This window comes from Rhinoraja longicauda, chromosome 30 (genome assembly GCF_053455715.1).
Source record: "Rhinoraja longicauda isolate Sanriku21f chromosome 30, sRhiLon1.1, whole genome shotgun sequence".
NCBI lineage: Eukaryota > Metazoa > Chordata > Chondrichthyes > Rajiformes > Arhynchobatidae > Rhinoraja > Rhinoraja longicauda.
The window spans coordinates 13,274,954-13,302,713 of NC_135982.1; the positions used below are offsets into that span (position 1 = coordinate 13,274,954).

Below are 27,760 nucleotides of genomic sequence, written 5' to 3' on the forward strand. Positions count from 1 at the left end.
GCTTTGCTTGCAATGAAGCATTGTGTGATGATTTGCTGCATTCTTTTCTGCAGGAAAACAACAAAGCTCAGTTACGAGGCAGTAGGACAAGATGCTTAAAAACACAAGCCGTAATTATGCATCCATTCCAAAAGGTGCTCAGCTACAAACAATCGCTCCTCCCCTCCTCTTTCCCCTCTCTGTAATCCCGCTGACGTGATAAAGACTCCACGGGAAGGGTGCACTGTCCTTGGCTGGCAAAGGAATCCGAGGGCAGTGTCAAATTGATGAAAACAGGGTTAGGTCAGAAGATACAGAACATTTTTCAGAAACCAGTGAAGGATGGATGAAAACTAGAAGAGAGGGAGGAAATAGATTGTGAGGATGTGTTGGTAATAAATATAGAAACAAGCTTCTACATAGAGTTGTAGCGGCATAGAGCAGAGAAACAGCCCCTTTGTGGCAATCATCAAATAACAATCTGTGGCAATCATCAAATACCTATCTCCACTATTCCCATTCTACAGCACTTGCAACTATGGCGATTCTATGGCGATTCAGTGCTTGACGAGAAATGTTGTAACATTATCTGCCCTCCACCACCCCCTCCATCCCGGGCAATATCCTAGTGAATCTCCCCTGCCCCCTCTCCAGTGCAACCCTGCCTTTCCCGCGGTGTGGCAACTGGAACGGTGCCTAATATTCTGGCTGTGGCCCAGCCAAAGTTGTGTAAGTCCAGACCTGCCCTTATATTCTATGCCTGGATAATGAAGGCAATCATCCTGCATGCATTCTTTACCACCCACTTCACCTGCGCTGCCACCTTCAGGGATCTTTGAACCTGTCACACTGATTTCCCTCTCTTCCTCAATTCTCTGTAAGGCACTGTGTGTGAGCCACATTTATTATTCATCCAAACGTGCATCAGCCCACTCTTACCGGGACTGTCGTATGTTGAAAGGCTGGAGCAATTAGGCTTGTATACACTGGAATTTAGAAGGATGAGGGGAGATCTTATTGAAACATATAAGATAATTAGGGGATTGGACACATTAGAGGCAGGAAACATGTTCCCAATGTTGGGGGAGTCCAGAACATGGGGCCACAGTTTAAGAATAAGGGGTAGGCCATTTAGAACAGAGATGAGGAAGAACTTTTTCAGTCAGAGAGTGGTGAAGGTGTGGAATTCTCTGCCTCAGAAGGCAGTGGAGGCCAGTTCGTTGGATGCTTTCAAGAGAGAGCTGGATAGAGCTCTTAAGGATAGCGGAGTGAGGGGGTATGGGGAGAAGGCAGGAACGGGGTACTGATTGAGAGTGATCAGCCATGATCGCATTGAATGGCGGTGCTGGCTCGAAGGGCTGAATGGCCTACTCCTGCACCTATTGTCTATTGTCTATTGTCTATTACATTGCTCTGTACATCTTACATCTTACTATCGAGCTAAGGACCATTAAAAGAGTACTTCGACGAAATAAATGGAGAGAATACGACAGGAAACCGCAGTAAAGCAAGAGTTATTCATTCCTGTGATGCGTGGAATTGGATTGAACGTTATTTCAAGGAGATTCACAAGGTGACACTGGACGTGCTTATCTCTGAAGATTTGACCTGGGCCCAGCACATTGATGCAAACACACTGCTGCTTCATCAGACGATGCGACATGTCGTTGGACATTCCATCGAACCTCTACGCAGAGAGCATGCCTGCTGGCTGTATCACGGCTTGGGTCGGTAATTAGAACATTCTAGATGAAGAAGGCTGCAGGAAATGATGGCCATTGCCTGATCCGTCACAGGTATTGACCTCCCCATTGGACGGATCCACGGGTAGCGGTCCTTCAAGTAGGCAGCTAATATCATCAGACCCAAATAACACCAGCCACAATTTCTATTTGCTGCTACCAACTGGAAGGTGGTTCACGACCTTGAGAACTCTTACCTCCAGGTTCAAGAACAGCTTCTGCCTAATAACCATCAAATGTCCGAACGTTGCACAACCCTAACTACAACCCTAACTTCAGCACCAGACTACTACACACTTTGCACTACTTTGGTTGCTATGCACACTCGGGTTTCTGCACTATCGTGGTCTGCTTTTTAGTTTTAGTTTTAGAGATACAGCGTGGAAACAGGCCCTTCGGCCCATCAAGTCCAGGCCGACCAGCGATCCCTGCACATTAACACTAGGGACAATTTACAATTTACCAAGCCTGTTAACCTACTAACCTGTATGTCTTTGGAGTGTGGGAGGAAACCGGAGCTCTCGGGGGAAACCCATGCGGGTCCTGGGGAGAACGAACATACTCTGTATAGACAAGCACCTGTAGTCAGGATTGAACCCGCGTCTCTGGAGTTGTGAGGCAGCAATTCTACTGTTGCGCCAATAATAATTTATTGTATATTTATTATTTCTGTTGTTGCATCTAATATGCCTGCAAGGCTACAAGAAGTAAGAATTCCATTGTTCTGGATCATATCTGGTGCACATGACAAATGAACGCCCCTCAACCTTGAATCTTGATAATAGGATTAATATGGACAGGTGTTTGATGGTTGGCACGATGGGCTGAAAAATCTGCTTCCATGCTGTGCGTATAGTTTAGTTTAGTTTGGAGATACAGCGCGGAAACAGGCCCTTTGGCCCACCGAGTCCGCACCGACCAGCGATCCCCGCACACTAACACTATCCTACAGACACGCCAGGGACAATTTAGAGTTATACCAAGCCAATTAACCTACAAACCTGTACACCTTTGGAGTGTGAGAGGAAACTGAAGATTCCGTAGGAAACCCACGCAGTCATGGGGAGGACATACAAACTCCGTGCAGACAGCGCCCGTGGTCAGGATCGAACCAGGGTTTCCTGCGCTGCACGCGCTGTAAGCAGCAACTCTGTCGCTGCGCCACCATGCTGCCCTTGATTCTACAACTGTCAAGGGCCACCCCAAGTTACAGTATGGGGGCTCGGTAAGAGAGAGGTGTAGTTGCAACGCTGCACTGAAGGGCAGAGGTGGGTGAAGGATGGGGATGTTAGCGCTATTGCGACCCGTGAACACGAACCACTCCTCTGTCTGGGACCCAGGAGATGATACCTCCGTGCCTCGAACAGGCAAGGCCAGAATCTCGAGGGGAAAGTACAGCAAGACAACGGCAAACATTTGATTAAACAACCAATTAAGAACTTTCCATCAACTCTGTGTGGACCAGAATGTCTCATAGATATTTGAGAGGTCGAGAGGGGGAATAATATTCAGTAAAGGAAGTAATTTAATTGAAAATGGCACTGATATTTTTTGCTCCATATAATACTTCATCCACGAATACATTTCATTCAAATATACAGCTTGTTTGGTAGAGTTTCTGAGGTTTCTTATTTTGCCATAGTTTTTGCCAGACAATCGCTCCATCCAAACACTCACGTAGTAACCATGACAATAATGAAATGGAGGGTCACCATAACTCCACGCAGGAGGTTTTGAGTATCGTAATCCTCCAGTGACTGGGCCTTTGCCTGAGTCCCAACCATGTTAATTAGGTGCAACACAAACTCACCGTGAAGACAGTGAAGACCCAGTCCTTCGGGAGTCGTTTTGCTTCCATGTACTTCTCATTGATGTAGTCGTTCAGGTGCTCCATGGACCAGATCGTGTCCTCCTTCATGTCGCTGTATTTGGCGTTCTTTTTCTGGATGAACTGCGGGTGAGAAAGGTCAAAGCTGCGATTTGTGAAGAAGCAAATCCACCTCGTGAGGGGTGATGGAATGGAAGGCGGACGGAGTCCACCCTTCCCTGGTGAGGACAACCGGGAGATTAAGTGAAAGAATAATTACAGCAATGTAAAATGGTAACAATCTAAACTAAAAAAAAAGAAAGAATAAAAAGAACAAAGAAAAACAATTTGTGCAAAGGTCTTGTTCCCAAATAACGAAAGAATGAGTTTCTGAAATTTCAACGGCGGGTTCTAATTTCATCAGAAAAAGTTTTATAGATCTGTTTTTAAAGGCTATGAGCTTTTAATTGTTCTTAATTTTTCAAATAATCTAGAGTGAAAGCAGTTTCACTTGACAACGACTGAGTTTGAGGCAAAGAGACCAGGACTCTTCAGGCAGAGAGCTGGGAGACACAGCAGGTGTGGATGAGCTGCATGTGGTTGGTGAGCTGAAGGCACAGAGATCGTCTCAGCCACTTCCCTGCTTCTGGAAATGATTGCAGCAAATGATATTGCGGGGCAAGGCACAGAGCAGGGAGTAAAGGCCCTCTGTGAGAAAGGAGGGTATGTTTTTTTGCCTGTGGGTAGAGCTCGAGAGAGAGAGAGAGAGAGCAGAGATGTTGGTGGGGTTTTTAGATTAGAGATACAACTTGGAAGCAGGCCCTACAACCCACGCTGGCCATCCACACACTAGTTCTGCCCATGACCTACACACTAGGGTCCATTTACAGGGACCAATTAATCTACAAACCTACACATCTTTGGGATGTGGCAGGAAACCAAAACACCCAGAGGAAACCCACGTGGTCACAGGGAGAACACGCAGACTCCACACAGCCGGGACCCGAGGACAGGAGTAAGCCAGGTCTCCAGTGCTGAAAGGCAGCAGCGTTCATAAAAATGGCGCCATAAAACCAGCCTGCAGTAGGCAGCCGGTGATTAACCAATGGATTAGATGCAAGCGCTGGATCTCCTCATGAATGATGGTGGACAATTGAACATTGGATGGGAATGCGATTTTCAGAAACAACTCCCTCTACTACCAGGGGATATAAGTTCAAGGTGGGAGTGGGGGGGGGGGGGGGGGGTGTTTAAAGTGGATGTGCAAAATTCAATTTCTTTATGGACACAGAAAGTGCTGGTTTCCCGAACAATGCTGCCCGGGGAGGTGGTGGAACCAGGGGTGATAGCAATGTTAGCAACAATGTTCAGGAGGCCTTTGGACAAAAGTGAGGATAGCCGGGGAATAGGATATGAATCATGGACAGGGAGATGAGATTAGTTTTATTGGGCATCTTGGTCGGTATGGAGGAGTTGGGCGGAAGGGCTTGTTTCCGTGCTCTCTGACTCTATGAGAACATTGAGCATGGCAGGGATGACGGAAACCTGAGGTCAAGTGCAGAAGAACTGTCCGTCAACTCTGTGTGGACCAGAATGTCTCATAGATATTTGAGAGGTCGAGAGGAGGCATAATATTAGAACGGAGATGAGGAAAAACTTTTTCAGTCAGAGAGTTGTAAATCTGTGGAATTCTCTGCCTCAGAAGGTAGTGGAGGCCAATTCTCTGAATGCATTCAAGAGAGAGCTAGATAGAGCTCTTAAGGATAGCGGAGTCAGTGGGTATGGGGAGAAGGCAGGAACGGGGTACTGATTGAGAATGATCAGCCATGATCACATTGAATGGTGAGCTGGCTCGAAGGGCCGAATGGCCTACTCCTGCACCTATTATCTATTGTCTATTGTCTAATATTAAAATATTGGATCATTTATTTTACCTCACAAAATTCATTTGAGAGTATTGATAACGTGTGAAGGAAATAGCCCGAGAAGCCCTTGCACCTCCTGTGAAGGGTAAAACAGTGAGGAGTGGACCCAGATACAAGAGAACAGAGCAGGGCGCTGAGGCTTGGAGAGGTTGTTGACAATAGAGGAGGAGGTATTTTTAGCCCCTCTCTGGGGTAGCCGGGTAATTGTCACCGTGCTAATGAACACCTGCCTTGGAGGCCGCTGGGCGGCTCCAGTCTCACCTGCTCAGTCCCCTGTGCACTCTGGAGACACACGCACACACACAGCAGAGAGACAACAACCTCCTTGTGAGAGGCGCAGAGTACACACAAGACTCCCAGCGGTTCCAGTCCAATGAATCGCACAGACCAATGAAATGCAATATACATCCTTGCAGAGTTCGTATCCTCGTTATCTTAATAATTGCTCTGGGGATTTAGGCCACTTTGATACAGTTTTGTTGTTGTTTTAACCTTTTGATTATCACCATTGCAGCAGAATGTCACTGATGTTGTAAGAACACAGGAAAGAGGAGCAGCGGCAGATCTTTGACCCTGGAACCAACGAGGCAAAGTACTTGTGGGCCAAAGGGACTGTTCTTGCGCTGTACTGTTCTACGTACTACTCTGGAGGCACGGAAACTCCTGTCTGCTGCCCCCCATTGATCAGTACTTTTCTCTCACCTTTGCTCCTCCCTTGTAGTGCACCAGAGTCACTTGTAGTCCCATGGCCCCTGCTCTGGCTGCACTTTAACAGGGACATGAGGCCTGGTGAGAGTTGCTTCACTAGAGGCGGGACAGGGATAGCAATTTTAGGTTTGGGTTTATTATTGTCACTTACACCGAGTCACAGTGAAAAAGCTTTTTATTTGCACGTGATCAGGTAAAACTATACATGGATGTGTAAGGAATGGAGGGATTATGTGCTGGCAGATAAGAGTTGATCTTGGCATGGACATTGTTGGCCAAAGGGCCTGTTCCTGTTCTGTACTCTTCTATATTCAATGTAAAAGGTACACCTATGCAAAAGAGGCACAGCGTTTCAATAGACCTCCGTACACACTGTACCTCACTACATAGCCACAGAATAGGTGAGGAGGAAGTTCTTTAGTCAGAGGGTGGTGAATCTGTGGAATTCATTGCCACAGAAGGCTGTGGAGGCCAGGTCAATGGATATTTTTAAGATGGAGATTGATAGGTTTTTGATTAGTACGGGTGCCAAGGGTTATGGGGAGAAGGCAGGAGAATGGGGTTGAGAGAGAAAGATAGATCAGCCATGATTGAATGGCGGAGAAGACTTGATGGGGCAAATGGCCTAATTCTGCTCTTACAAATTATGAACTTATGAATAATAACCTAAACTCAAACTCATAAAGTGCAGAATGACATCTGAGTGTTTAATGGTGTAAGTGTGCAGAGTGTGCAGTAGGCAGCGCGTGTAACACAAGACTAGTGCAATATTGCCCAGCTCACACTTTCACATGGACCTGTTTGATCCAAGTCCCTTGGGTCTCCTCAAAGGTCTGCAGTTACAGTAAGAGAGAGGGAACCAGCTTGGCTGGTGCTTTATTTACCTGATTGGTCAGGTGATCCGTCAGATCGTCCGAATCTGGTTTGTACGCATTACAGGTCAGTTTGGCATAACCATGGCGGAAGAAGGTCATGTAGGGTGAGGTGCAGGCGATCAGGAAGTAGGAGCGAACATCAAACTTCCTGCCCTCAAGGAGCAGGGGCTTGTCAACATATCTGAGCAAAACACAAGAGCATCACAGTGACTTATACAGATTAGCACTCCAACATTAAGGCTTTTATCTAAATTTCAGCTTTTATCGCCAAATTTTCACAGCATAAAAGTGCAGCTGTGGTGACGCAAAAACCCACTCCCCTCAATCCATCTCCCCCCTCTCTGCTTCTATCATCTCTGCTTTCAATGCTTCTGTGCATTTCTCTTCAAGGATGCGCTGCTCTGAGCAGCGATTACCCTCCGTAGAAAAAGGTTACCACGCCAATCTTGGGACTCAAAGCTGGTTAACTGCAGGACAACTGTATATTTAGATTTCCAAAGTCATCAACAAATTGCTACATACAGCACACAATCAGGCTTCGTAGCTTTTGGCTAATATACTAAGCCAGGGATTGGTTAATGGACAAGAAATGAAGAGCAAGCATTAATAAGGACACAAAGCGTTGGAGGAATGCAATGGGGCAGGCAGCATCTGACCCGCTGAGGTACTCCAGTACTTTGGTGTGTTTTTTGTTGTTGTAACCCGGCACCTGCAGTTCCTTATTTCTCCAGTAGGAATAAATAAATTGTTTTCAGGCTGGCATCAGGTGGGTTGCACAGGGATCAACAGTGGATCCTCAGCTATTATTCATGATGATGGTACTATAGAATAAACGTGTCTTTCCACATACAAACAGGCCTTTCGACCCACTATGGCCCTGACAGTCCCATCTATACTAATCCCATTGACAGAATTTTGTCCACAGCCGACTACCCCGAGACAGTTCATAAGCTCATCCACACGTTTCTTAAACAGCTTGAGAGGAGCTGCCCCTTCGACATTTTCAGTTGTGTAAGGTGTAATCATTTTCAGCATTGCAATATGTGATAAAAAAAGAAAAGTGAAATGTAAAGTGGAGAGAGGGAAATTGGGGAAAAGGGGATGGGTGATGTGTGGATGACCAGGGTGACTGGGAGGGGTTGGAAGTTGGGGAGAGAAATAGGTCCACACAGTAGGGGATGTGGTGGGGTGTATTACTTGAACTTACAGAATGTTCAATCCGTTGGGTTGTTAGCTACAAATCGGAATAAGAGGTGCTGTTCCACCAGTTTTTGTGTAACCTCTCTTTAGTTTAGTTTTGTAGTTTAGTAATGCAGTGCAGAAACAGGCCGATCCCCTCACATTTGCACTATTCTACACACTAGGGCCAATTTACAATTTTGCCAAGCCAAATAACCTACAAACCTGCCGGTTTCTTGAAATTGATGTGGCCAAGGAAAGAAAGATTGGTATGGGAACGGGAAAAGGAGTTAAAATGATTATCAACCGAGACGTCCAGCAGGCCCCAGCCGACGGAGTGCAGGTGTTCGGTCAAACACTTTGCAACAGCGAAGAATTACCCATAATACTTCAAATGCAGCCTAACCAAAGTCCTATAAAACGACAACATGACTCCCTGACTCTTATACTCAATGCCCAAACTGATGAAGCAAACATACCCATACAATTTCATTACTGCTCTATCTAATAGCGATGCTTCTTTCATGGAGCTAGTGGAATCAAGGGATATGGGGAGAAGTTGGCCACGGGTTACTGATTGTGGATGATCAGCTATGATCACAATGAATGGCGTTGCTGGCTCGAAGGGCCGAATGGCCTCCTCCTGCATCTATGTTTCTATGGAGTTATGGATTTGGACCCCAGAATCCCTGCTTGAATGCTGTTGTACGTCTTGTCATTAACGATATACTTTCCCCTTTAACATTCGACCTCCCACTTCCCTGGATAAAACTCCACCTGCCACTTCTCTGACCATATAGACAATGGACAATAGGTGCAGGAGTAGGCCATTCGGCCCTTCGAGCCAGCACCACCATTCAATGTGATCATGGCTGATCATTCTCAATCAGTACCCCGCACTCTCTTGAGTGCATTCAGAGAATTGGCCTCCACTGCCTTCTGAGGCAGTGAATTCCACAGATTTACAACTCTCTGACTGAAAAAGTTTTTCCTCATCTCCGTTCTAAATGGCCTACCCCTTATTCTTAAACTGTGGACCCTGGTTCTGGACTCCCCCAACATTGGGAACATGTTTCCTGCCTCTAACATGTCCAACCCCTTAATAATCTTATATGTAATTTATCTAAATCCCGCTGTAGATTTTGTGGCCTGACTGGTGTGCTGTACAGTTTCAAAATGACCTTTGTACTCCATGTCTCCATGTATGAAGCCTTTGATCTTGCGCGCTTCACCCACCACTCTCTCAACATGCCAGCTCCATTGGCGTATCCACCTGCATGTTTAGGTCCCACTGTCCTGCACATTGGAACAATGCCAATTAGTGGACGGTGCTCCTTCATTGCTTTTGCCAAAATGTCCCGCCTGCCCACTCTGCCAGCATGGATATGCTCTCCATGCTCAGCAGTCAGTGCGGTTCTGCAATTAAGGTTATACATTAACCCTGGCTCCATCCTTTCAGGGAGTGGGGATGGTTTAGGTCCCAGGTACACCGGCAGGTGTGCTTCCTTCATGCAGGACAATTGCTGTTTGTTTTGGCAACTGATTGTGCATCAATGCAAGACATTGTTGAAATTGAGGAAGCAATTGCGATTTTATGATGCCTCCTGATAGCTGGTTGAAGTGATGTTTATTGGAGAGTTTATTACTGACTGCTCAGAGCGCTCTCTGCATTGGTGGACATCGGTGGAGGGAAAGAGAGTCAGAGGAGGAACAAACTGAAAGGAGGCAGAGTGGTGGTGCAAGGATGTTTTGTCTACTTTGGAAACCTGTGAGCAGCGCAGTGCCACACAGATGGTGTTGTGATCTTTGCGGTCTGTGACATATTTTGACTACATGGATGTGAATGATTAGCATGTTTGTAGATGACACAAACATTGGTGGTGTTGTGGGCAGTGAGGAATGCTCTCTAAGGCTATCTGGGATATAGATTGATTGGAAAGTTGGATGAAGTGTTGGCAGATAGAATTTAATCCCAACAAGAGAAGGGTGGTGAATTTTGGGAAGTCAAATAGGAGTAGGACATATACAGTGAATGATAGGGCACTAAGGAATGTGTAGGAAAAAACTGCAGATGCTGGTTTAAACCAAAGCGAGACACAAAAAACTGGAGTAACTCAGCGGGACAGGCAGCATCTCTGGAGAGAAGGAATGGGTGACGTTTTGGGTCGAGATACTTGGGTCTTGACTTGAAATGTCACCCATTCCTTCTCTCCAGAGATGCTGCCTGCCCCGCTGAGTTAAACATTTTGTACAGGTTGGGCTTGTTTATCCCCGGAGTGAAGGACGATGAGGGGTGATATGATAACTTATGAGAGGTGTGGATAGGGTAGATAAACCAATTTTTTTTCTCGTGGTAAGGGGATCAAAAACAAGAGAGCTTTGTTTTAAGGCAAGGGGACGATCTTAGGCTTAAGGTTTCATTTTTTCACAGAAATACTTGGAACTATCTGCCAGGAGAGTGAAGTCAAATACAGTCAAATATACTGAAGAGACAGTTAGACAGACGCAAATAGGCAAGGCACAGAATACTGCAGCCCTAAAGTGGGCAAATGGGATGACTGTAGAGGGCAAAAAGGTTGGCATGGATGTGATCATATCATCATATCATATATATACAGCCGGAAACAGGCCTTTTCGGCCCACCAAGTCCGTGCCGCCCAGTGATGTGCCAAAGATTGTGTGAATCCAGGTAGTCAGATCACAATTTGATTCATACTTACAATTATTCCTCCCATTACCTTTGCACGATTCTATTGATGGGAGAATTGTAGAGACTCATTCGGAAATAGGGATTCTCTTCCACACTTTCCAATTTTTCAAGAAATGCTCTTACGTCATCTTTAGTCTTCAAAAGGAAGATCCCTTTCCCTTGGGACGATTCAGCAGGTTTGGATATCCAAATCTGCCCATCTACACAGAGAAACACCAGTAAGCACAGTTCAGAACTGATGTTCTGCAACCATGCGAACAAAACAGATAAATAAATGCAGTGTCCATATGAGTCGGCATATTTCAACAAATGTGATTCACAGATGTTCCGGGAAGCATTATGCGATCAGGATTGAGTAAAGTCCAAAGACGTACAGGTATGTAGGTTAATTGGCTGGGTAAATGTAAAAAAAATAAAAATTGTCCCTAGTGGGTGTAGGATAGTGTTAATGTACAGGGATCGCTGGGCGGCACGGACTTGGAGGGCCGAAAAGGCCTGTTTCCGGCTGTATATATATGATATGATATGATATGATAATGCAAGACTAGGGATGATGCCTGATGTTCAATTACTTGTGTGGACTTGGAACTGTTAAGCTTATGGTTAACTCTCAGCACAAACTGTATTCAGTGTATAAACAATTCAATCCAATTAAATTCAATTAAATTCAATCCAATCCAATCCAATCCAATTCAATTCAATTCAATTCAATCCAATCCAATCCAATCCAATTCAATCCAATCCAATTCAATTCAATCCAATTCAATCCAATCCAATTCAATTCAATCCAATTCAACTCTGTCACTTCACCAGCAACAACTGCAAGGTTGTACAATGTGTTCTTTTAGGGTGCAGGTAACTACAGTATTGGACAATTAAACTTTCCCATCTAATTTCATAGTGCTTTTATCTGAAGCAGATTTGAATTACAATTGGCTTTCCTGATGTCTCAAACTTCCTCTCTTTCTGACCACCTCACCCCATACTGCCGTTTTCGCTTCAGTTGCTCTTTATTGGAGTAAACTGTCTTTTTTTTAACATACCCCACATCAATATTCAGAAACTTTACTTGAGATTTCTGATACACTTTCCTAACCTTGGCAAACCTACCAGAAACTGTAAATCCTTCAAATGTGATCAGTATTTTACTCAAAATATATTGGACAGGGCAGCAGGATGTTAGGGTTGGATCAGCATCCTTATGATGCATGGGTAGTTTAGAGATACAGCGTGGAGACAGGCCCTTCGGCCCACCAAGCCCATGCGAACCAGCAATAACCCATACACTAGTTCTATCCAATACACTAAGGACCATTTACAGCAGCCAATTAACCTCCTGTCTTTGGGATGTGGGAGGAAACCGGAGCACCTGGTCTCAGGGAGAACGTACAAACTCCGTACAGACAGCAGCCATTGTCAGGATCAAACTCACGTCTCTGGCTCTGTAAGGCATCAACTCTACCGCTGTGCCAACCCTATCAACCTTAAAGGAGGCTGCCTTGCAAAAGAAATAGTCTAGTCAGCCGTCTGAGTGCAGTGAGGATGGAAGTCATATTATTGGAAATAAGAAGTCCATAATAAGTCATGGAAGCCAATCTAAAGATATGATTTTAAGAGGTTGGTTAACAATGATTAAAGTTATTGAAGCATATTTCAGAGATTATGGATGCCAAATTTAATCTTTCCTTAACAAAATCTACTCAATCTGTACATTAAATTGGAGGAAAAATAAAACTATGTTCAGCTGGTAACTTTGGCCAGAAGACTCCACCACAAGACCTTTCACTATCAATCAAACCTAGAACAAAAAACACTTGCCAAATTAATGCCATCCATCATTCTGGCTTGGCACACTGGTCCTCTGATGCCATGCTTTGATGGTTCCCAGTCTGAATCAGGGAAGTAGTCACAAAAGTTTAATAAATGAGACGGGACCCAACGCAATCACATCACATGCATTGGTAAAGAGTGGTGGTGCATTGCCGCAGGGGTAGAGTTGCTGCCTTACAGCGCCAGAGACCTGGGTCCAATCCTGACTATGGGTGCTGTCTGTACGGAGTTTGCACATTCTCCCTGCGACCGCGTGGGTTTTCTCCGGGTGCACCGGGCCCTCCCACACTCCAAAGATGTACAGGTTTGTAGGTTAATTGTAAAAAGTGCCTCTCGTGTGTAGGATAGTGTTAGTGTACACGGATCGCTGGTCAGTGTGGAGTCGGTGGGCCAGAGGTCCTGTTTCCGTGCTGTATCTCTAAACCAAAACTAAAGTTTAAATTCTAAAGTTGCAGGAAAGGGCTTCCCTCTGAAATGAAGGTTCAATGGAGAGAGGGCAGAAATAGCTATTTATTTATGAAAGAACACCTTACCTTGGAAAGCTCGGTAGAAAGTGTAGCGTTCACTTTTTATATCCATTCGGTAAGTCTCAGGGTAAAACTGTTCCAGTGTCATGAATCTAGAAAACACAAGCGTAACAAGTGCGCTCACTATCAGTCCACCACAGCTGCAGTGGGAAACATCCTCGACGACTACTGACCAAGTCCTGGGGATTGAGAGGCACCTAATGGCCAGCATGGACATGGTGGGCTGAAGGGCCTGGACGACTCTGACTCAATGAGAGGGCACAGCCTGCAGGTATATGCTGATCACCCTGAGCTTTTCTGGGTCAACCTCGTTATCTCCGCGGCTGCCATTGGAAGATTCTCCACTGTCCGTAGGGTATATACTGCCTCTTCTACATTTGCATCAGAGTTTTCATGGGGCGATTTTAATAATGCAACTCTAGCATTCGATTTCAATGCCTGACAATTGGTGTCAAACATACTGCAACAGAGGTATAGCACTTCACTCCTTTTTGATGCCAGCATTGTCTTCATTGGGAAACTTGGGCCTAGGAGTTTGTAGTCAGTGACCATATCCACAAGAAGTGATAGAACTTCGTGATCCCAGATAAAATATCAATTCTTCCTTCCTCATCTGAGCATAGACCTTCTTGCTCGATGTCATTGTTCATGTGGGTACATAGGTGGCTTGATGATGAATGAATACTTTATTGTCACGTGTTGCAAGTCACAGTGAAACTAGGAGAGAGTGATGATGTGATGGTGGGACAATGCTTTTCAGACTGTAAGCCCGTGACTAGCGGTGTGCCTGAGGAGTTGGTGCTGGGACCATTGTTGTTCTACATCAATGATTTGGTTAACAATGCAAGGCGTGATTAGTAAGTTTGCAAATGACTAAAATAGGTGGTGTCATAGGCAGAGAAGAAGGTTGTCAAGCATTGCAGTGGGATCTTGATCAGCTGGGTAAGTGGGCCGAGGAAAGGCAAATGGAGTTTTATTGAGATCAGTGTGAGTTGCTGTATTTTGGGTTGTCATAGCCCGTGTAGGACTTTCACTTTGAACGGTAGGGCCATGGGGAGTGTTGTTGAACAGTGGGACTGAATCATACCAGTGCACAATTCCTGAAAGTGGTTGGGCATGGTGGTGAAAGAGGCTTTTGGCATGCTGCCCTTGATCAGTTAGGTGCTGAGTATGGATGTTATGGATATATATATGGATATATATGGACATATGGATGTTGGGCTGTAGAAGCAAGAAACAAGATGAAAGGGCGGCACGGTGGCGCAGCGGTAGAGTTGCTGCCTCGCAGAGCCAGAGACTCGGGTTCAATCCTGACTACGGGTACTGTCTGTACAGAGTTTGTACGTTCCCCCGTGACCGCATGGGTTTCCTCCCACACACCAAAGATGTGGGCTAATTGGCTTGGTGTAATTGTAAATTACCCCTAGTGTGTGAGATAGTGTAAGAGTGCGGGGTGACACTGGTCGGTGTGGACTCGGTGGGCCTGTTGCAGTTGGGGTTATGTTGCAGTTGTACAAGGGGTTGGTGAGGCCACAGTTGGAGTATAATATTGTGTTCAGTTTTGGTCACCTTGCTACAGAAAAAAATGTCATTAAGCTGGAAAGAATGCTGTAAAGATTGATTAGGATTTTGCCAGAACATGAGGGCCTGAGCAGGAAGAGGTTGGGCAAGCTGGGATGTTACACCTTGAAGTGCAGGATGCTGAGGGGTGATCCTATAGAGGCAAATAAAATCATGAGAGGGATTGTCTCTTCCCAGGGATGGAAATTCAAGATCAAGAGGTCATTGGCTTAAGGTGAGAGTGGAAAGATTTAATAGGAACACCAGGAGCAACATTTTCACACAGTTGGTTCTGAATATATGGAATGAACTAGTCAAAGAAGTAGTTAAGACATTTAGGTACATGGATAGAATAGATTTAGAGGGATATGGGCCAAACACAGGCAAACGGGGACTAGCTTGGTTGGGGCATCTTGGTGGGGATGGACAGGTTGGGCTGAAGATAGACACAAAATGATGGAGTTACTCAGCAGGACAGGCAGCAGCTCTGGATAGAAGTTTCGGGTCGAGACCCTTCCTCAGACTCAGAAGGAATGGGTGAGGTTTCGGGTCGAGACCTTCTTCAGAAGAGCCTTTGTCCATCCCGTATGATTCTATGACTCTGACTTGGGGAATGACCCATGCGCATTGTCCACAGTAGTTTACCATGTCCCATCTTTACATCACATGCAAGGTTTACTGCATGGGTGCGACCTTGGGGCACGGGTCGGAACATAATGCGCTTCCCGCTGTTCCTTCTCTCGAATGTGATTCATCGTCCTGCAGTGTGGACACACTGGTGTCAGTCCCACTGTAAGGTTGAGCAGAATACTAAATACATTTAAAACAACAATAGGGGATCAAAAGTCTCAACATACACTTGTTATCCTAAATCTACAGATCGGCACAGTGATGCAGCAGTAGAGTTGCTGCCCTACAGCGCCAGAGACCCGGATTCCATCCTGACTACGGGTGCTGTCTGTACGGAACATCTCCATGTGACCGCGTGGGTTTTCTCCAGGTGCTCCGGTTTCCTCCCACATTCCAAAGACATGCAGGTTTTTGTAGGTTAATTGGGTTCTGTAAATTATAAATTGACCCTAGCTGATTGCTGGTCGGCATGGACTCAGTGGGCTGAAGGGCCTGTTTCCACGCTGTATCTCTAAACTAAACTAAACTAAACTAAACTAAACTAACCTAAACTAAACTAAACTAAACTAACTAAGAGCAATGTTAAATATGGAAAATAGGGCTTGTTCTGTCTTCAACAGGAAAAGTTGTGAACTCTGGGGGAAATAAAGAGTCAAATTCATTTATTTAAACAGAATCACAGAATATTCAATAAAAGCATCAATTTGCGTTAAAAGATGGAACAAAAAGGTGTAATATCTGGAGCAGATATCTGAATATTTTGGATAACAGAAGATTAGCTTTAAACTGGCCGTGGAGATGCATGAATCTCACTGGGGCGATGGTTCTGTTCATCCTCACCGGTGATCCTGGGCAGAGATGGGGCTGACAAAATGTATAAATCGGCAGTCAGCCTGGTCGGAACTGCTGTTGTGCTCCGTTAACTAATTTAGGTTTAATCTAATCTATGCCCAAATGGCCAGGAACATCATTACTTATCAACAGAGCAATCCATTGCCCTATGCATCTATTTCTCAACATGTTATTTCCTGCAAAGTCCAAGGGTACAGCTCAGACAGCTGCAACTTGTTTGTTCTTTGGTAGTGCAGTGCGATTTAAAGAACAATGTGGCTGCTTAAAACCGGCACCCATGGGATGCAATTACTAATTTGTCTTCTATTTACTGAAACACAGTGGCTAAATCTCAAGTAGCTAATTAGACTTCTGTTCAATCTGCGGTAGATGTGCGGTAATGTGCCATCTAATGTTTAATAGAGTCCGTTTAATTGAAACATAGACAATAGGTGCAGGAGTAAGCCATTTGGCCCTTCGAGCCAGCACCGCCATTCAATATGATCTTGGCTGATCATCCAAAATCAGTACCCCGTTCCTGCTTTCTCCCCATATCCCTTGATTCCGTTTGCCCGAAGAGCTATATCTCTCTTGAATACATCCAGTGAATTGGCCTCCACAGCCTTCCGTGGCAGAGAATTCCACAGATTAACAAGTGTCTGCCTGAAATAAAAAATCCTCATCTCAGTCCTAAATGACCTACCCTTTATTCTCAAACTGTGACCCCTGGTTCTGGACTCCCCCAACACCGGGAACATGTTTTCTGCATCTAGCCGGTTCAATCCCTTAAGAATTTTATATGTTTCTCTAAGAGCCCCCTCTCGTCCTTCTAAATTCCAGTGCATATAAACCCAGTCGATCCATTCTTTCATCATATGTCAGTCCCACCATCCTGGGAATTAACCTGGTGAACCTAAGCTGCACTCCCTCAATAGCAAGAATGTCCTTCCTCAAATTAGGAGACAAAAATGTGTGGGGGTTGCTGGTATGAGCGGACTCAGTGGACAAAAGGGCCTGTTTCCGCGTTGGATCTCTAAACTAAACTAATCTTGTTTTTAGTTTAGTTTAGTTTAGAAATACAGTGTAGAAATAGGCCCTTCAGCCCACCGAGTCCGTGCCGACCAGCGATCCCAGTACACTAGCACTATCCTATACACTAGGGACAATTTACAAATTTTACTAAATCCAATTAACCCACAAACCTATACGTCTTTGGACTGCGGGAGGAAACCGGTTCACCCGGAGAAAGCCCACGTAGTCACAAGGAGAACATGCAAACTCCGTACAGGCAGCACCCGTAGTTAAGATTAAACCCGTGTTTTTGGCACTGGAAAGGCAGCAGCTCTACCACCACGCCACCATGCCACCCAAAGACATTCAAGCCTTCAAAAAATTTCCAACATAGCTGCAAAGGACGTGCACTTACTTTGAAAACATGACTCTGCCATACTTATTCATTATACGCTCATTGTCCTTGAGGGAAGAGCAGAGGCCAAACTTGCTGGTCAGAACTCTGTTGTTTGGGATTTGGTTCAGCAACTGTTTACCTTTCAGAATGAGGGAAGGCAAAGGCACAAATATGAGCAAAGTTAATGAACAATGCACATGGTACAAGAAGGTGTTATTTAATGGATGCCTCTGCCCCTCACACGTCACCCCGTTATCCCTCTGCAGAGTCGGAGAATCACGGCAAGGCCGCTATTTGTCGTCCACCTCAAGGACAACAAAGATCTGTTGCAGCCGTCACCTCCATTTTGGTTGTCTTGCGATACAATGGCCCTCTCCAGTCCTTGTTCCCCGGAGGGCGCCTACCACAGCCGACACCGAGGAAGTGGAAGGTAAGACCCCCGGTTCTTCTCACCGGGCCCAAAGTGGTGAATCAATATGCATCCTTGCTAAATTGCCACGTGCAAGAAAATAAACCAGGCATTGTAATGTTCCAGCAATTTAGCAAGGAAGGATATTGATGCACCACTTTGGGCACGGTGAGAAGAACCGGGGGTCTCTTCCACTTCCCCGATGTAGGCGCCCTCCGGGGAACGAGGACTGGAGAGGGCCATCGTATTGCGGGACAACCAAAATGGAGGTGACGGCTGCAACAGGTCTTTGTAGCCAGCTGCACCTGGGACTGTAAAATGGCACCAAAATGGTGCATCTTGCATATGGACCCAGTGGGATGCTCTGTGCATGCTGTACTGACCGGGGAGATTGTGCTTCTGTACGGGGATAGTCTTGCTAAGCTGGATGCAAAATATTTACCTGGTGTACGTGACAATAAAGAAACCATTGAACTTATTTTATTATTGATAATTCATGAAGTGAGTGTTCGGATGGCATTCAAACTTCAAGGTTCCCATCCTCTCTCACACCAGTTCATGCTCAATTCTTCTTGTTGCTTCTTGGTTTCCCAATGCCTTCTGCTCGAATCCACTTTCTGTTTAAATCTATCAGAACTACAGTCCAGAATCACTCTGAAGCACTTTTTCTCTCAGTCTCTCTTCCTATATCCCTTCTCAAAACTTATATCTATGACAATGATTTAGATCAACAACCCCACGTCATCAGTCTGTTGACTGGAAATTTATTTTGCCCCCGCAAGGTATTCTGGGTTGATTTCTACATTATATAAAGTGCCATGTCCGTTATAGTGAACTAAGGGAAGTACAACATGGAGAAGTAGAACAGAGGGCTCAACTCTGAATCACATGATGCCATATGGCAACACTTGTTTAATACATTCACAGTATGTGCTTACATCCATCAGTAAGCACATACCGTGAATGCATTAAACAATAGCATCCATCATCAAACATTTAATAATGTATACTATAACAATATTTAAAAGACACTTGAACAGGTACATGAATAGGAAAGTCTTGGAGGGATATGGGCTAAACATGGGCAGGTGGGTCTAGTGGCGACGGGACATCTTGGTCAGTATTGGTAAGTTGGGCCGAAGGGCCTGCTACCATGCTCTATGACTGTATGACTCTATGACTCCATGACATTATACCTTGACAATCAAACGCCTGTAACCCAGAAACACGTCATCAGCAATGGTAAGAGTAGTCCTTCTCCAACTATTATGATTGATCTTCTTACCCATCTCTACCTTCTTGACCAGTCTTCATCTACAAATCTATCAATTCTGACCTTGAACATACTCAGTGGTTGAGCATCCACAACTCTCAGGGGCAAGAGAAGTTTGTGGATTTAAAATGTTCTGCCTAAAGAAATTCTTCCTCAACTCAGTTTGTAACTGTGCTTCTGGCCCAGAAATATATTTAAAAAACCTCTCCTGTTTTTGTAATTCACAGCATTGGCTTGAGGGCCTGGTAAACCTATGTTGGATGCTGACATTCTAGGCTCTTTTGATCATCTAATTACCTTCATGGAACCTGTGGTAGTTGGCAAACACTTTAGCGTCGGACCATTTAAAGTAGTAGTCATTTCGATTGTTGTCCCAGATTTGCTTCCACCCCTTGTTGCTGCAGAAGTCAGCAATTCTGTGTTAACAAAGCAGAACGAGGCGTTTCAACAAGTTGTGCTCTCATTTCACCAAAGTTCTAACAAGTTATATTCACCTCAACACTATTTCTGGCACTCAATAAATCATGAAAGCACTGCATCGCATAACATCTTCAGAACTTCAGTAATTAAATGGGTTTTTTTAGAAATACAGTCATTGTAAGGAGGCCAAGAATGGTAGCCAAATTATGCACAGCAGCCCCACAAAGAATGACGTTAAAGTCGAGATCATCTGTTTCTGTGGTTTTAATGCAATTTATAAATATCGAACAAGGCACTGGGGCAAACTCTTCTGCTATGCTTTGAAACAGTGCCATGGGATATTTCCAAACACCCCGCAGTCTCATCTGAAAGAGCCAGATACCTCGGCCAGCATGGACGAATTTGGTTAAGGGACTATTTCTGTGCTTTATCTGTGACTCATTAAGACCTGGAAATCATTGGCCCATGACGGCTGAAAGTGGAGAAGGGACAGACAGGATGCGATTGAGAATCTCAAGGCCATGCATCAGGTACAGAGAGACCCGCATTAGCAGAGGACAGGGGGGCCACCACCTCACCACCACTTCCAACCACCCGTCCAGTCAACCACCTCCTGTTCCATCTGCGGGACAGCCTGCAGTTCCCACATTCATCTCATCAGAACCCACAAAATGGTGATGAACGTCGATGCCCTCAAGCCCAAGGGACTGTCAGAGAAGATGACTTTACACATACAGTGAAGTTCCGTTAGTGCCTCCAATGTAGAAGAACAGGCCTTGCTCTTTACTCTCCTCCTGTTTCTTGCCAGTGCTGGGCTTGTCCGCTACCTTCTGGCTTGCACTTTGCTTTTGGCTGTCTGGCTCCTCAGTCGTGGCGGTGGCGGTGGCGGTTCCTGCAGCAGGGGACACAGGACAAAGACATGTTAGGATATCAGTGGAGCCATTCGTTTCCACAAAAGGTTGAGCAAAGCACCCCATCCTTCCCCGCCATTATTCATGGGCAGATTTCTTTAATGTTTTGTTGGGAATGTCCCTCCTACCGCGAACTGCAGACTTGATATAAATCGGAATGTGTCGGCAAAAGGGTAGAGAAAGGGTAAGGAGAAAGGGTAGGGGGAGGAGGCATGGTCGGGCAGGTGGGGGGGGAGGGGGAAGAGGCATGGTCAGGCAGGTGAGGGGGGGAGGGGGAAGAGGCATGGTCGGGCAGGTGAGGGGGGGAGGGGGAAGAGGCATGGTCGGGCAGGTGAGGGGGGGAGGGGGAAGAGGCATGGTCGGGCAGGTGAGGGGAGGGGGAAGAGGCATGGTCGGGCAGGTGAGGGGGGGAGGGGGAAGAGGCATGGTCGGGCAGGTGAGGGGAGGGGAGGGGGAAGAGGCATGGTCGGGCAGGTGAGGGGGAGGGAGGGGGAATAGGCATGGCCGGGCAGGTGAGGGGAGGGGAGGGGGAGGAGAAAGGGTGAAGGAGAACTGCTCAGGTGCAGGAACAAAGGTAGCAGTATTTCAATGACCTTTGCTGACCATTGTCTGGACGTGGCACAACTTGATAGGTTAGATAGGGTAGTCTTATGCCAAGGGAAGAGGAGTTTAAAATGAAAAGGACATATATGTACAGCAAGAGCAGAAATATTTAAAGGGAATCTGAAGGTGGTGGATATATGGAACGAGCTGCCACAGGAGGTGGCAGAGGCAAGCAGTGTTTGAAAAGCATTTGGACAGGGTAGGAAATGAATAGAAGAATATGGACCACACTGGGATGAGCATGGGAATGTATCTTGGCCGGCATAGACGGGTTGGGCTCAAGGGCTTGTTTCCGTGCAGTATGACTATGAACACCTGGATCCCCATGTATTCCATGCATTTGCATGACTCACTATTTAGCTAACAGTCTGCCTTTTGATTCACCTCGTGGTGAGGTGGTGGCCCCCCTGTCCTCTGCTAATGCAGGTCTCTCTGTCCCTGATGCATGGCCTTGAGATTCTCAATCGCATCCAGTCTGTCCCTTCTCCATTCTAAACTCCCCTTCCCTTGGCATAAGACTACCCTATCTAACCTATCAATTGCATGAACTCACACTTTCCTACACTAACTCGATTTTGGCCTGACTGACCAAGTTGTCTGCTGCATGAACGAGTCCCATTTGCTTTCGTTTTGCCCAGGTCTCTCTAAATCTTTCTCATCCATTCAGATGCAAAGTCCAAATATCCTCATCACAACATGTCCTCCCATCTACTTTTCTGATCATCAGCAAACGTGGATACCTATCTCTCTACTGCAAGTCATTAGCTTTAGGATTATTATTGTCATGTGTACTAAGGTACAATGAAAAGCATTGTTTTACATAGTATCCAATAGAGTCAGAAAACACTATACATAAATACAATCAAGCCAAACTCAAGTACAATGGATAAAGCAAAGGGAAAACATGCAGTGCAGAATATAGTTCTCAGCTTTAGAGCATAATAATTCCAGAGACAAAGTCCAATGTTTGCAATGAGCTGGAGATGAATCTGACAGAATCATAGTTTATGGAAGGGCTGTTCAGAAGCCTGATAACGGAGGGGAAGAATCTGTTCTTGATCTTCATTGATGTAGATGGTAAATAGCTGAGCACCAAGAACCGACACTTTTGGGCACCTCACTAGTCACATCGATCAAGTTTTAAAAGGACCCATTTATTCAACTCTCCGCTTTAGTGTGATAACCAGACTTTGATCCATTTTAACACACTCTCCCCAAGACTGCAAACTTTCATGTGGCATCTAATTGAACACCTTCTGGAAATCCCAATACACATCTACAAGGTCCTCTCCATCCATTCAGTTTGTTACATCCAAGCAAAGGTGACAAACGTGAATTTCCTTTCACGAGACCTTATATTGATAGCTCTTTTTTATAACCTATTTTCCACTCTTGTATCCTGACCCACAACAGTAGTGAACCTGATTGGCCTTCAGTTTGTTACTTTATGCCTGCCTCCTTTCTTGAACATGGACAAAACATGTACAGCTTCCAATCAGTTGCTATCCTCACAGAACTCAATGAGTTTTGCAAATATTCAACCAGTCTCTGCAGTGACTTCACATAAAGTATTTGGGTGCAGAACCACTGGCACCTGTTAGTTTTTCCATCACATTGTCCCTTGTGTTAGAAACCATTATATCATTCTTCCCTCTGTTGGAACTAGTCAGTCAATTATCCTGGATTTTGTCAGTGTGCTCTTTGGTCAAGACTGATGCACAGCATCATTTTAACTTAAGATACACACAAAATGCTGGAGTATCTCAGTGGACAGGCAGCATCTCTGGAGAGAAGGAGTGGGTGATGTTTCGGGTCGAGACCCTTCTTCAGACTGATACAAATTTGAATTTGAAAAACATTTTCAACTGCAATGAACATTGTAATTCTTTGCAAACTGGTTGAAGGGTCTCGACCCGATACGTCACCCATTCCTTCTCTCCAGCGATGCTGCCTGACCCGCTGAGTTACTCCGTCGTTTTGTGTCTATCTTCGGTTTAAACCAGCATCTGCAGTTCCTTCCTACATCATTTTAACTTATCTGCCTTTGCCTTATTTCCAGTTATTAATTCCCCAGTCCCATTCACCAGTGGTACCAACCTTACACTCGTTACACTTGTTCTTTTCCTAATGTGCAGGTGAAGGTAACAAAGTGCTACTAGAAATTGTGTAGAAGATTGATTCATCTTGATAAAGAACAGCAAGCTGAATGAAGCTTGGAAGGTTCCTATATATTAATATAATTGGGAAATGACTGATCTCCGAAATCAGATCTTGTTTCTGGATGTAAATCCAACCAGTTTGCAAAGAATTACAAAGTTCATTGCAGTTGAAAATGTTTTTCAAATTCAAATTTGAATTGACTCTGAGTCTAACAATGGATTATTGTGATAAAATGGGCTGCCTTTGTGATGTAACAGGCAGAGAAATGTCTTTACAGGAAAAGTCATGGAATCGGATGCTGGACGATAGTGATTTTCCTTCTCTGCTAATTTACTGCCCTCTGATCTCCAAATGGGTACGTTGTCCACAGAGAGACACAAAATGCTGGAGTAACTCAGCGGGACAGGCAGCATCTCTGGAGAGAAGGAATGGGTGAGGTTTCGGGTCGAGACCCTTGTTCTAAGAGTTGTGCTACCATCCTCTGCTATGTTGGCTGCCAGTCCCCGATGAGCCTTAACATGTGCATGTTGGGTGTGGAATTAGATTCAGACCATTAGCTCACATAGAATTGGTTTTAAGTTTGGAAGCCGGTGACCAGTAGTGTGTCATAAGGATGTGGTGCTGGGTCCACTGATGTTTGTCACCTACACCGACGATTTGGGTAAAATTGTAGGTGGCATGATTAGTAAGGTTGTGAAGGACAACAATATTGGTGGATATCGTGGAGAGTGAAGAAGGTTATCTTAGATTACAACAGGATCTAGATCAACTGGGAAAGTGAGCTGAGGGATGGCGTTGGAATTTAACTCAGACAGGTGCAAAGAGTTGCACTCTGGTCAGTTATACAGGGCAGGACTGACACAATAAAAGGCAGGGCCCTGGAGAATGTCATTGAATAGAGTGACTTCGGGGTTCAGGTACATGGTTCCCAGAAAGTGGCGACAGGGTGGGGAAGAAGGCCATCATCGGTCAGGGAACTGGCTGCAAGGGTTGGGATGTCATGTTTTCCAAGGATAGGGGAGTCTAAAAGTAGTCGGGATATTTGAGGTGAGAGGGGGAAAGATTTTAAAGGAATCAGAAGGGGTCTTCTTCACAGGTAAGAGGGGGAAATATTTTAAAGGAACCAGAAGGGGTCTTCTTCACACAGGGTACATGGAACAAGCTGCCAGAGGAGGTGTATAGGCAGGTACAATTACAACATTTAAAAGGTATTTGGACAGACATGAGGATAGGAACAGTTTAGAGGGATGTGGGCCAAATGCAGACAACTAGGACTGGCTCTGGTAGGCAACCTGATAGGCAAGTTGGGCTGAAGGGCCTTTTTCCATGCTTGATGACCCTGACTCTAAAGTTCAGCACTGATTTGCATTGAAGATGGTGTTCACAAATTGTTCAAACCTCATACTAGTAATTTTGTTACCCACCCATTCTCTGCTATTGTACTGCATCCCAAGGAGATTGAAAGTAATTACAAAAGAACATCATATTGGTCCTGAATCCTTAGGAAAACGTTTGGATCTGGATAGTTCCTGCAGAGGAATATTGCAATCGAGAGCTTGCTGTTCCACCATTAGCAGTATGTCCTCCTGTGAGGGTAATTCCAGGATAGCCACAAGTGGCAGCGTGGAAGGTCAGTAAAAGGTCTTCCGGCGGCCTCAGTCAGAAATTACACAGATTGCAGCTGCATAGAGTTCCATTGAGATCTTTTCAAGTTATAAAGGACAGAAAGGTCAGCATCACCCCTGGCTCTCCAGCAGTGCTCTCGATATGGAAGGAGGGAGTATGGGGGCTGGGGGAAATGCAGTGAAGGGGCTATGTTCCTTTTATAGAAACATTAAAAAGAGAGATACAGGGCACTGCAGATGGAAACAGGAGAGACACAAGACACTGCAGATGCTGATTTACAAAAAAAAGTGATGGTGGATCAGGCAGCATCTCTGGAGAACATGGATAGGCAATGTTTTGGATCAGGACCTTTCTTCTTCTGAAAGAAAAGTTGCCTATCCGTGCTCACCATAGATGCTGCCTGAACTGCTGAGTTACTCCAGCACTTTGTGTCTTTTCTAGGGCCATATCAATTTTGAGGCTGCTTTAGTCTGGCGTTAGTCAGTTGCACCTCTTACAAACAGTGTCAGGCAGCCAACTGTGAGAGCTATGGAGGTAACCTGGTAACTAGCTGAGCGGTGCTTGAATTTAAGGTTCACATTGCCTTCACTGTGTGACAGACGTGAGGGATAATTCAGCACCACAGGCTCTTACTGTGAGCACTAACCTGAAGAAGCAAGCTGTTCCCTGATGCTCGAGATTTCTGATGCAGTTGACGGGCTGTTTAGAAAGATATCTCTAAATTCATTTATATTAGAAACATTATCGTCTGAAGCCATCTTTTTCTTTAACCTTAGCCCTGTGATGCACTGTGATGCTTTTGATGACCTCTGACAGTCATAAAGACTTGATTTAAAGGGATAATGCAAATGCAAAGGTTTTGACAGGCACTTGTGGACATGCAGCAGTGGTATGCACATTTCCAAACATTTTTGTCACAGCACTCTTGAACATTTACACAATTGTGTCAGGTTTTACTAAATATAGGGGAGACACAAAATGCTGGTGTAACTCAGTGGGACAGGCAGCATCTCTGGAGACAAAGATTGGGTGACGTTTCGGGTCGAGACCCTTCTTCAGACTTCTTCAGTCTGAGGAAGGATCAGGACCCAAAACGTCACCCATTCCTTCTCTCCAGAGATGCTGCCTGTCCCTCTGAGTTACTCCAGCATTTTGTGTCTCCCTTCGATGTAAATTAGCATCTGCAGTTCTGTCCTTCACTAAATACAGTATCACCCAAAAACATATTGCAATCTTGTGCTGTAGCAAACTTAACAATCGTGCTCAACACTCCTTTGAACTGAATCTCCAAGTGGGGATTCTGGAGATGATCCTGCCTGGAATTATTGCATTAATTCACCACTTGCTCAATATGCTTCTTTTTCACTCTTTCTACCAAATTGGACAATTTCACAATTCCCCACTGGATCTTTGCCCACTTACTTTTCATATTTTTTCTCACCACAGTGAAAGAGGCTTTTTTTCTCGCACATGTTCATTCGATCCCTCCCGATCCTTCTACCAGTGCACACATTTGGAGTAATTAACCTATGATGCCGCACGTTGTTAAACCCCTGTCCCACTTAGGCGATTTTTTAGACGACTACAGGTGACTAGGCTGTCTCCACATGGTCGGCGGGGTGTCACCTGTACGGTCGTGAGTAGTCTCCAAAGAGTCGTAGCGTCTTTCTGGTCGGCGCTGGATTTTCAGAATGTTGAATATTTTCGGCGACAGTGGGTTTGACGCCAATGAGCGTAGCTTGACGTCTCCTGACGTAGGTGCTGTCGTAGGTTGTCGCCAGGTGACTTCGATGAATTCCATTAGCGACTACCTGCGTCAACCTACGTCAACCGGCGACAGGTGCCAACGTCAAAACCGGAGGCCAAAATTAGGTGAATTGTCTTCAGTTGTCGCCGACAGGGTCGTAGCTTGTCGTAGCTTGTCGCGGGTGGACGTAGGTTGACTTTGGTTGTCGTAGGTTGCCGCCTGTGTGGTCGTAGGTTGTCGTAGGGGCGGTCGTTGGTGGACGTCCTACTCGCGACGATTGGGTCGCCGGTTGTCGTTAGCTTGCCGTAGCTTGACGTCGTTGACTGGGTGTTGTAGCTAGTCGTCGACATTGTCGTGGGGGGGGTGGGTCCAGTCGCCGTTTTTTCGGCGACCTGCTACGACTATGACAGTCGCCGACAGTCGCCTAAAAAATCGCCTAAGTGGGACAGGCCCTTTAGAATGGGGGAGGAGCATGGGGCACTTGGGGGAAACCAACACAGTACGTGCAAACTCCACACAAACAGCGCTCAACGTCAGAATCTAATCTGGTTCCTTGGAGCTGTGAGACATCTACACCATTTCTGGCACCCTACAGCCTATTTATATTTTTTGTTGCCTCCTATGACTTCTTGACAACTTACTTTCTTACTAATGTTTGCCCCTTCAGCAAATTTAACATCTGAAGATTTGGTGTCTTTATCTAAATCATTTCTATAAATTGAGAACTGGTGATGTCCAACAGAGGTTCCTATGGCACACACATTTCACATTTTATCAACCAGTGATTGTCCCAGCTCGGTCTACACTTTGCTGCCAGTTGGCCATCTCTCCGCATCAACACACTTACCTCCCACACCAATGGTTCTGACTATTAATCCTTACTATGGCCCTCATAATTTT

General features: G+C 45.4%; 1 protein-coding gene across 1 annotated transcript in view; it reads right to left on the reverse strand.

The window, feature by feature from the left end:
- The window catches only part of LOC144607911 (protein polyglycylase TTLL10-like), a 69,547-nt gene that overhangs the window by 12,829 nt on the left and 28,958 nt on the right, over positions 1-27,760 (reverse strand). The window contains exons 3-10 of the mRNA XM_078425039.1: positions 20,549-20,705; positions 19,691-19,809; positions 17,730-17,850; positions 13,289-13,374; positions 10,954-11,125; positions 7,046-7,217; positions 3,532-3,672; positions 1-47 (exon numbers count right to left, since the gene is read on the reverse strand). The exon at positions 1-47 is cut by the window's left edge and continues 70 nt beyond it. Coding sequence (XP_078281165.1) covers positions 1-47; positions 3,532-3,672; positions 7,046-7,217; positions 10,954-11,125; positions 13,289-13,374; positions 17,730-17,850; positions 19,691-19,809; positions 20,549-20,705 — 1,015 coding nt within the window. The remainder of the gene's footprint in view (positions 48-3,531; positions 3,673-7,045; positions 7,218-10,953; positions 11,126-13,288; positions 13,375-17,729; positions 17,851-19,690; positions 19,810-20,548; positions 20,706-27,760) is intronic.